We start from the raw sequence: 10614 nt of genomic DNA, 5'->3' as shown, positions 1-10614 counted from the left end.
TTCTGATTCTTGTCTGCATGGGACTGCGTGTACAGTATATGCAGCTGTTTGAAATACATTTCATCAATCACATCCAACCATTCGTTAAAGGCGTGTGTCCTATTTGCATTTTGAGTCAACGTTTGTTTGTCCACAGAAAGAAACTAGGACAGTCATTGTTCTGAGTAGGAAACAAACTCAGACTGGGATAATCTTCAAAGTCTTTTTCTTTCCATCTCAATCTCATGTGTCTGGATTTCAATATCGTTGTTTTTCTTTCTGGTTCTTGTCGTCACATTGGATCATACATCATTTTCAATTCAGATATATTTACTTTAGTATTTAACAAGCTGTTGGCAAGGTGAGAATACATGAATTCAATGTACACACATGCCTATATAAATGGGAAATATTTTGATTTATGTGAAAGAAACAAGACTTTATCAATAAGAAACATGATTTGTCGTGTATTTCACAAATTTCTTTTTTTTGTTCTGTTATTGCCTTAGAACTGCTTTTCAGTGCTACCATGGCAACAGCTAAAACAGGAAATGGTGTGTATCTCCATGGAAAGAGGGGTGACTCACTCTCAGCTACTGATTAGTGTCTGGTTGTGAAACCTTAGTGGTTGAATTCAACCAAAAAACATTGATTTAGATTTTTTTTAATGATCATTGGGTTAATCACGGTCCGTTGCGCTGCTCTGTGGTTGTTCCCAAATTGGAGGTCACTAAAAACTATTAAAACATCTTGGTCAGAATATCTATCTATTTTTTTTTTCATCTTCCAGGTGCCTCTAATCTGAAACAATATCTCAACAGCATTTGGATGGACCGCAGTTAAATTGTGCAGTGGACATCTTCTAGTGGCAAGAATAAGACTAGTATCTTTTTTGTTATTTTAATATTTTTTTACTCCGGTTGGAATGTTCGTTTGAACTGACAGCGCTACAAGCCAATGCTGAGCCATTACATATTAATTACAGTTGGTTGCTAGGGAAGTCACAGAATTACAGGTCAGTTGGGTCTTAGCATCACAGACTTTTACTTCATAAGCAAACAGCACAAGATTCCGTTATCGCCAGGGGGGATTCCCTGAGAAGTGAAATGTCAGATACATGTGCTAATCAACAGGAACAAAAAGATAAGGCGTTTGTGCAGCAGTTTTCAATTTGGACAAGTAAAACTTCAAGACTAGGTGTGTTTCTGTGAATTAAATGTGACCTTGATTGGTGGCACAGGATCACAGCAAAATGTAGGAGGGGGAGAGGAGACAAGAACATTGGATGAATCAGAAGTGGAGCGAGAGCACTGAACAAAAGACCAGATGCGTCCTCAGAAGCTGTCGCACTCGTGGACGTAAAAAAAGAAAGAGGGAGGCTGGGGAGGGCAATTCGAATAAGCAGCCAGACAGAAGGAAATGTCATCTTTTTTATCCATCTTTTCTTTGCTTCAAATCGTAAAGAAAATGGGGGAGTTAAAGAGACAGAGAGGGGAAAAGGGAGGCTGTGCTGGGGTGGAGTGGGAGGAGAGGTGGGGCAAGTGTGGGAGAGGCAGAAGGGTGTGTTCTCACATGAACCACTCTTCCTCTTCTGTGTCTGTGTCACCAGACACAGACATTTGGATTCGGATTTGAAAAGTTGGAGCAAAGTAGTCGGCTCAGCTACCGCACACTCAATTCACCTCCATCCACAGTGACAGGTTTCTGCACTCTCTCTCTCTCTAGCTCTCTCTCTCTCACACACACAAACGCACACAAACACACACAAACCACACGTCACTCCTGGCAGAGAGAAGACAGGACCAGAGGAGATCTGTTACACACCTTTACTCCACCCCAGCTACTCGCCCAGGCATCGCCAGACGCTCTGTCCAGGATGTGGACCCTTCTCTTGGGGGTCATATTTGGATTACTGGCCTCCTCCGGGTCAGAACAGCTTCAAGGTGAGAGGGTTCTTTGTTTGGGGATTTCTAATTCTTTACCTTATTCTGCGTGACAAAGTTACCAGACAGCTTCTCTTTCTCTTCAGATTTTATTGTCGGACTGGATTCTTTTTTCCCCTTTTTTCCCCTGATTTAAATTTAAATACGTGTTTGTGTATAGACGTGGAAGTGAATGAACGAGGCTGTGGTCTGCTGTGTAATGGATGAGTGGATGCCGGCTGAGTGCGTGCTACACCAGCGCAGACGGGCTCATGTCTGGCAGGCTGAGACTCCTGGTAGACACAAAGGAGACAGGCAGTCTTGCTCTTTCACCGTCTCACACACATTCATGCTGGGAAAAGTACCTGATTTAATGGGGCTTTTTAAGGATCTGTGTAATCCTTCTTTTTAAAGCAAAATTAGAGCGAGAAAAAGTATACATATATATATTTGTCTATTTTACCATGCTTAAAACTCGATTCTCTGACACACAGCATGGTCAGAATTACCTCGAGCATTCCCCTCGCACTGTTTTCCCCTATTTTCTTTGTCCCTTTTGTGCCCTTTCTGCGAGAGATTTTGAATGTTTTTTTTTTCTTGCTAAGGTGAACTTGGCACTGGCTCTAACAGGTCTGGGCTCATTATTTGGCTCTCTTCTTGAGGAGGTGGTGAAGTGGTTGTTCACAGGGGCTTCTTCTGGCTCTACACCAAAGTACAATCATCATTGAGCCTTAGATTTGAGTAGTGCTTAAAGGCAAGTTTGAGATTTCACAGATATCTTCAATTCATGCTTCATGAAGGAGGGAAGAGGGTGGAACCTATCCATTGGTTCAATATGTGTTTGGCGCCTTGCTGTGCTGGGGACTTTTGAGTCTGTATGCGTTTGCACATCTGTCTCTGTATTAGAGCATTCAAACTAATTTGAGTACCCCATGGTGCTTATAGCCGCCCTTGGGCCAGATATTGTCCAGATAAATTTGGACTTGCGGCTGTTTGCTGGCTGAAGCTCATTATTGAGCTGGACACGTGATCGACAAAGAGTGGATTCATGATGGTCCACCAATGGCATCTATTTCCACATAAAATATCTTGGTGATTTGTAGCTGGCATCTCCAATCCAGTCATAAACACGTACATTACATTAATAACATTTCTTCTGTTGCATCTTTAAACTCTATTCTTCTGTATGTTGCCAAAAACAAAATACAATCAAGACATTTCAAATTTCATTCCGCACATCATAAATCCAGCTGCTCATGGGACTACAAAGAAAGTATTGTCTGTAATTCCTTCCAAACGTCATAAGTTGTCAATTTCATGTCTCTAAGGCAAATTATGTGATGATCTGATGATCGAATGAAACGCTTTTCGCGACACTGAAAACTCTCAGTTCTCTCCTAACTTTTGAGTTTCTCATTTAAGCAGCAGGGCAGTTTGAGTGTGATTCTAGCAGGTAGTCTTTTCTATGGACCTGCATTGCTTTTAAAGGTGAGGGGAGGGGGGGCTTAGAGGCCCTGTGGACTTGGGACTGGGTTCTGACCAAGACAAAGTATGTCCCAGTGCAGACTCTGAGTACTCCTACGTTACATGCCCTCCTTTGCACGGTAAGTGATTTTATTCCAGGCAAAACAGCAAATCACTTGATCTATACGTTTACTTTGATTCAAAGATTCGGTTGTCCATCGGTTTGCAAAGTCATCTTACATGCTTCATCATATTTGGATTTATAAAAAAAAAGCAAGTGAGGTGTTTGATACCTGGCTTCAGGTATGCTGTCAATGATGTTTTAAAATATGGACTTTAACATAAATATAGTGTGAAATATATGATCATTCAGTCAGTCATCTTCTTGAAGACGAGACAATCAGAAATCACCTTGTCTTCAACCTCTTATCAGAATCTGAGTTACAGGTTTATGCTGGAGCATAACTTGGAGCATAACATGACTTTGGACAAGAGGAGGGGTACACCCTGGATAAGTCACCAGGTCATTGCAGGGGCCCACACAAACACCCATTCACACCAATTTAGAGTGGCAAATTCCCCAAAGGTGCTTGTTTTTGAAGGTGGGAGGAAGCTGGAGATCCTGTGCAGAACCCACCCAGACTCAAGGAGAACATGCAGACAGAAAAGCATTGAACCACGGATCTTCTTGCTGTGATGCAACACCACTACCACTGCTCCACCATGCTGTTTATATACAAGGGTCAACACCCAAAAATATTAATAAAAAAAAAAATGTACTAAATTATTCTTTATCTTTACATTTGTATCTTGAAAAATATGATATAATTAAATTCGTCAATCCAGATCATTGTTTGGAATCATTGAAATTGAAAAACATTTTCAGTTTGGTTCATCTGAGAGAGGCAATAAAAATTAGAATGTTAACAACTTTGACATTAATACTGAGCTTCACTGGCTCTTTTGCTGTTATGGTTTACAACGTTTGGGTGTGTGTCTGAGCCGTTATCTGCCTTGTGTGTGTGTGTGCACAGCTGCACGCCGGGTAATTTGTTCTTTATGGTTGGTGCAGTATATGATAGACAAATGGAACGCAATGAAAGAAAACATGAGGAAAAAGAGAGTTGACGGGAAAGTGAAGCATGAGAGGAGAGCCACGCTCGTCTATTACTTCTACAGCAGATGGAAGTTTTGGCAAGCTGCTCTGTTGAAGCCAGATGCTGCAGTCACCGTGGTTTCAACTCTATTAGGTGACAATGGAGCCTTAGCCTTCTTGACTGTTTAAAGACACCCATGACCGTTCCCTCTGCATACTAATGATAACGCCTCAGATTCATGTCAAACCCCTTTTCAGCTCAGCGATGGTAAGCTGCCCTCACTTTGATCTCTGCAGGCAGGCTTGCAAGGCCAGGTCCCTTTGCTTTCAGGGACACGTTGGCAATGTGGCGGCATGTGTTAAGGTTCTTTCAGACCTCTCTCTCTCTGTGTGTGTGTGTGTGTGTGTGTGTGTGTGTGTGTTTGTTAGAGAGAGAGAGAGAGACTCTTCTTGCCAAGACAGCAAGTTGCTCACGCTGCAAGTGCTCTGTTTACTCATAACGGCCTGAGGGGAGAATGACATGTCTATAATATTCTTTTCAAAATTGGTTTTGTCCAAAAGAACCGCACCAAACATGGACAGAAATTAACAAATAACAATTTTGTGACTCTCATTTAGTCTCATAAGTGTTTGGATTCTGGCTTGTCTCTCCTCATGGTAATATTTTGACATTGCTTTGCTTTTCTTCTGCCATTTATGCGTCTCTATTCATAATGCAGGCTGAGTTGTACAGTCATTTTGCCGACTCACTTTTAACTGCTGTAGTCTGTTACCAAACGCTAAAATACAACAACAAATGGCCATAAGTTCTGTTTAATAACTCTGAACGAAGCTTCAGACATGAAGAACTGAAGTTTAGTTTTGCTTATATTTAAGCACACTGTTCTGTCTTTGAATTATAAGACTGTGAGATATGACAGGAATCAGGATTCCATGGTTCCTCGACTGCAGCTTAGGAAGAACGTTCTCACCAACTCCTTGTATGTTTTCATGTTTACTTCCTCCCAAACTAGAAAAGGGAATATGGTTCCAGGGAATTATTATGTGTGACCTATGGTTAGTTCTAGATGTGGTGTCTTGTTTGTGAGTTAAAATTAGGCATCTTTCACAGCCTCTCCCAACACATTCTTTTGATCGGTCCTTCCCTCTTCTCTAAGTGTTAAACACGTGCTTGTTTGCACACTTTGTTTGGAGTAGTACCATCTCTTCGGCGAGGCCTGGGGGCTAAACACGGAAAATGAAAATGCTGCCGGTCTCATGATCCGTGTTTCTCTGACAGAGAGCTCATTTGAGCAAACCAGTGAACTCGTGACTCCCATTTAAACGCTGACTCAAAATCCAACTCGCAAGTATGTTTTCACTTATTATTACTTCCGCCAAGGAGGTTGTGTTTTTGACAGCATTTGTTCGTTTGTTTGTTTGTTTGTCAGTTTTACTGAAAAACGGCTGGATGAAAAATAAATCTGAAGATGGGTCTTGGTCGAACTTAAATCCTATTAAACTGTGAAAGCGATCCGGATACCCATCTGGGTACAAAACAAATCTGGATTTTTCAATTTACTTATAATGGAGGCTTTAAAAAAAAACTAATCTTGTAAAATATGCATTCAATTCATTCACCGATAAAAGGGTCTGATATGCACTATCATGCAAAATGCCTTGTGGATCTGATCCATAATTAGGTCAGGATTTTGTATTTTATTTTAACATTGAAACTCCATTTACGGATCCAAAAATCAGTTAAAAATACACAACAACTCCGATTCACTTACTTTTCATAGTTGGTGTATAAAGATAGCAAGAAACATTTTGGTGATGATCCCGATCAAACGATATGTGCATTTAAATGGACCCCTGACTGGTTTTTACTAATCAGCCTAAAAATACAAGAATATACCTCTACTACGTAAATACATAGACAAAAATATATAAGTATTTCTTATAAGCTGTAAAATCCATTTTGTTTGGGGTGCGCTGATGCTGTTTACGTCACAAGGCGTCCTGGGTGTGAAGTTATGGTTGCACCACCCAGCTCACCGCTGTTGTGGAGTATCGTAGCGGTCTATAGCAGCAATCTATAGCAGCGATCAGCTCCTATGTTCAGCCTTTTCAGTCTGAACCACAGCGTCAGCAAAGACGTGAGGAAGGTGTCAGGGTTTGGGATGAAAACGGAGATGGCGGTTGGTGTCATGTCGAGAACCTATTCTCTATCTAACTACTTGTTTATTGTAAATATTTGTAAATATATATTTGTTTTAGGAGATATATGAAAAGAGGAATAAAATCCAATGATATGTTAAACAACATGTTTTTATAAGGAAATTAAATCAGTCTCAAATGCCCAGGTTTAAATGTCATTTTCTCTGCATAACATTTTCAAATATTATTATAGAAATTATTTAGACTCATCACTAAAAACATAAGCCGTGCAAACTCTGCACAGATTTCCAACTGTTGATGATGCGGCTGAACCTGCATCTTTCCTTCTGTCCCTACAGTGAACGAGCGCAGCTGCAGCTATGACGGCGTTTTTCTTGTGCAGGGAGAAAAGCGTCACTCCCTGAACTTTGACATTGCTCAGAAGGTGTGTTTGCAGCTGGAGTCTGTTATGGCAAGTCCAGAACAAGTCAATGACGCCTTTTTGATTGGAATGGAAACGTGCAGGTGAAAACACAAAGCAATTATTTGAACTATATTCATTATCGTGAACAAAACAAAACAAAGTTCTGAAATGTGTCAGTTTCAGGTTGATTGTGTTCAATCAACCCGAAATTGTTATGAAAGTCCACTATTTAAATTAAAAACTCAAAATGCAAACATCATATTCTTTGTGCCTTCAGGTATGGCTGGACCAACAATATGAGCACAGCCATCCTCAGACACACGCCCCATGAGAACTGTGCCGTGAACCTGACCGGACTGATCGAGCAGCCACAAGAAGATGCTGCAGAATTGTTTGATGCCTATTGTTACGATGAATCGGGTGACTTTATCCACATGATAATGCTTTTACACCGTAATATTATGTCCGTTTACATCTCCATTTTGGTTACATCTACTTTCTTTGATTCCCATGAGACAGCTGAACGTGGCGAGGACTGTCAAAACGAGTTCCACTTATCCCCAGATGAATCAGGTTAGTACAATACGCACATTTGTGACAATATATTCAAAATTAAACAGTCGTATACAGTTCATATTATGTATACATAACATTTTTCAAAAACATACAGCATTTCTAAACCAATTTGGGTCTTTATGTATTTGGCCTCGTTGATGAAACAGACAAAGCTAATATTTCAGAATTCTTTCATACATTTTTCACAACTGATGAAGCCTCTTTTTTGTTGTTGTTGTAAAGGCAGGACTCAGTTGGACTCTTCCTCGATGAAGGGGCCGTTCTCGAACAGTTCTTATATGACTAATTTTAATCTAAATATGTATACAGCCCCTGTCAGCCATGCATGATAATGAGCATGCGTCTTTTATTTCCGACATAAATGTTGACTTGATAAGGCAGCCTGAAATGTAAGAAACCATGTACAGTCCAGGAGGGATGTCGCAGCACTGAGACGAATATTCAAAGTAGATTCTGACAATATTTCTGAAACATATCAAAAGTGACTGCTTTGCGTTGCTCTCTCCATTGTCCAATCAGATGAGTCCTCAACACAGTCCCCAGCAGCAGTAAGCCAGGGTACCTCTAGGAAACCAGAACCTTGGGACGGCAGTGACCCCATTGTGGCGCCTGAAGAAGAAGGAGCTCTTGAGAAAACTGCCTCCCCAACCCAGGATCCAAAGGAGGCAATGAATTTCACAGCGGGTCCTGCTCTGGTAGAGGACCTGGCTGAACACAGCAAGAACCACACAGGGATCACTTTCTCTCCTGGAGAGGTTGACCAGCCCGCTGGCTCTGGGATGCTCCCACCTCTCGCTAAAGGGGAAGAGGAGGTCTCTCCCACAGTCCCTTTTGGAGAGCCTGAGAATCCACTACCTCCAGTAGAAAAGGACAAAGAGGACAACGGACGTGATGGCAGGGCGGGACGTAAGAAACACACAAACACACCTACACACACACACACACACGCCTACACACGCACACACACACACACACACACACACATACGATACCTTCTACACAGTGAAATGAAGAAAAGAGTTTACAGGACAAAAAAAGGAGCACTGCAAGCAGTTTTAATGAAGGACGACACGTTGTGATATTAGATACAACAGGTTTGAGGGGCACTAAAGGAACATTAATAACACATAGCGCCCCCTAGTGTTGAGCGCAGCTCTGGAGCACATTTTTGACAAGAGGTGTGTCAGTAGTTTTCTCTCTGGGTTACTATATTCAACACAAACAGAACACTTTGAAATAAGGCACATTGTGATATTCTTTTATATATATTTAGCTTTAGCCAACTTCAAATGTTTGACTGACATGCAGCTCCAAAACCGCAACAGCCAAATGGTGATGAGCAGGTCCCGAGTCCTGCAGTGCCCGAGCCAGGTCAACAGGAGAGCGGTGGTTCGTCAAGTGAGTGGCAAAAATCAATTCACACACATCTTGAAGAGCACATTGTGAGATTATATTGAGGAAAAGTCTCTATGTGGATCCACACACTTTTTTATTTTTGACTGACAGCTTCAATCCTGCTGGCTTGTTATTTCTCCCTCCAGACTGGCTGGTAGTCATCGGCGTGATTGTGGCAGTTGCTGCTATTCTGCTTGTGTGTGCAGCTGTTGCCAAAAGAAAAAGGTATGACTGTTCTTTTTGCTGTTAAACTTACAAAGTTAACTTCCTGAGACAGCAGTTGATCGTCAATAATATTTGTTTTTACATATTTTGCTTCAAACTGAGATGTGACAAAAAAAAAAAAAATGTGCCCTTGCAGCTGGTGCGGTAAAAAGCAGACGCTGATGATCACTTCCAAAGATGGCGGTGAGGGAAATGGGGCAACAGCATCAGCATCCAGCTCCCACACACAGGAGAGAGAGCAGGAAATGGTGACCCTCATGAACAAAGAAAAGATCCAAGAGAACGGCAACACAGAGGAGTTCACCGTCATCACGCTGGAAGAGTCGCCGGATAAAGAACAGCTGGCGTGAGGGAGTTTAGAGGTGGAGAGTAAAGCGTAGGTGAGATTAGGAAGGATGGAGGGATGGAGGTGGATGGGGGGGGGGGCTCCAAATGATGGGGGTAAAATTGGTGGCAACACTGGAAGGAGACTGAGCGAGGGCGTGTCTGCTTTTTTTGTCAAGGAAGAGTGTATTTCTGAGGCACAAAGTGAGAGGTCCAACAAAGCACGTGGAGAATTCTGCTTGTGCCATATGCCAAGCTGTTCAGGCTGAAAGCGCTGGTGCATAGCAGGTGGTGTGTGTGAGCGTGCACTGTGTCGCAGCTGTTCATTTGCATGCTTTGCTTTGCGATGCGTCTGGATGGAAATTGGTTTTAAAGAAAGGAATTTGTGAGAATCTAATTTGCAAAGACCCAAATTTCAATTAATTTACTGTCTTTTATGGAATGGGTGGTTTTAAATTTCAGGGCGTTTCTGCCCAGATGAAAATCAATAAAGGTACATCAACAATGACTTGGGTGGTATTTTACCGGATATATTACAGAAAAACTTCCTCAATATTTTCCACATGCTTCGGTTGCTTATGGCGGGTGGACCTGTGTATATTTCATTGTCCGTGGACTGAATTTCGTTTGTCCCATTTTCAAGGATGTCAGTTCCTTATTTATGCAGCTGTTATTCCCCGTTTCTTGTTCCCTGTGTATAAGTACGTGTTTTTAGAGACGCATTAGCAATAGCTGTGCTCTTTTATTTGTTGTTTGTTAGGAAGGGGGCTTTGTATACTTTGAAAACAAAAAAATGTGTGAGTGTTATTTAACCACCCTCCGAGGCACGTTTGTGAATCGATTTTTACAAAAAAGTAGAGGGGCTATTCCTTGAATCAATTGATGTGTGGTATTCCAAAAGGCACAACTAATGCACTTATTGAAATCAATTGAAATGCCATACACGTGTGCTGATTTGGACATTTAAAGTCAAGAAGTTATATCCTGAGGATAATTGAGATGTTAAAGATGATGCGCAGTTACATTATACACAGTGTCCATATTGATTGAGAATAAATGAAAACGGGATA

The 10614-nt window shown here is 41.5% G+C and overlaps 1 protein-coding gene across 1 annotated transcript; it reads left to right on the top strand.

Annotated features, from left to right (window-relative positions):
• Positions 1–1855: 1855 nt before the first annotated feature.
• Positions 1856–9674, top strand: LOC137912700 (CD44 antigen-like). The gene is made up of 8 exons (XM_068756834.1): positions 1856–1922; positions 6960–7125; positions 7302–7444; positions 7544–7597; positions 8120–8512; positions 8936–8998; positions 9142–9220; positions 9357–9674. The coding sequence occupies exons 1-8, from the start codon at positions 1856–1858 to the stop codon at positions 9568–9570; spliced, it is 1179 nt and encodes a 392-aa protein (XP_068612935.1). The 3' UTR covers positions 9571–9674.
• The last annotated feature ends 940 nt before the right edge of the window (positions 9675–10614 follow it).

This window comes from Brachionichthys hirsutus, unplaced genomic scaffold, assembly GCF_040956055.1.
Source record: "Brachionichthys hirsutus isolate HB-005 unplaced genomic scaffold, CSIRO-AGI_Bhir_v1 contig_939, whole genome shotgun sequence".
NCBI lineage: Eukaryota > Metazoa > Chordata > Actinopteri > Lophiiformes > Brachionichthyidae > Brachionichthys > Brachionichthys hirsutus.
This window is presented reverse-complemented; position numbering and strand designations above follow the sequence as displayed.

Excerpts from the sequence above, each read along its gene's own strand:
- LOC137912700 (XM_068756834.1), top strand. The coding sequence starts at position 1,856 with ATGTGGACCCTTCTCTTGGGGGTCATATTTGGATTACTGGCCTCCTCC. Across the intron at positions 1,923-6,959 it reads CGGGTCAGAACAGCTTCAAG|TGAACGAGCGCAGCTGCAGC; the intron begins GTGAGAGGGTTC and ends CTGTCCCTACAG. Across the intron at positions 8,999-9,141 it reads GGAGAGCGGTGGTTCGTCAA|ACTGGCTGGTAGTCATCGGC; the intron begins GTGAGTGGCAAA and ends TTCTCCCTCCAG.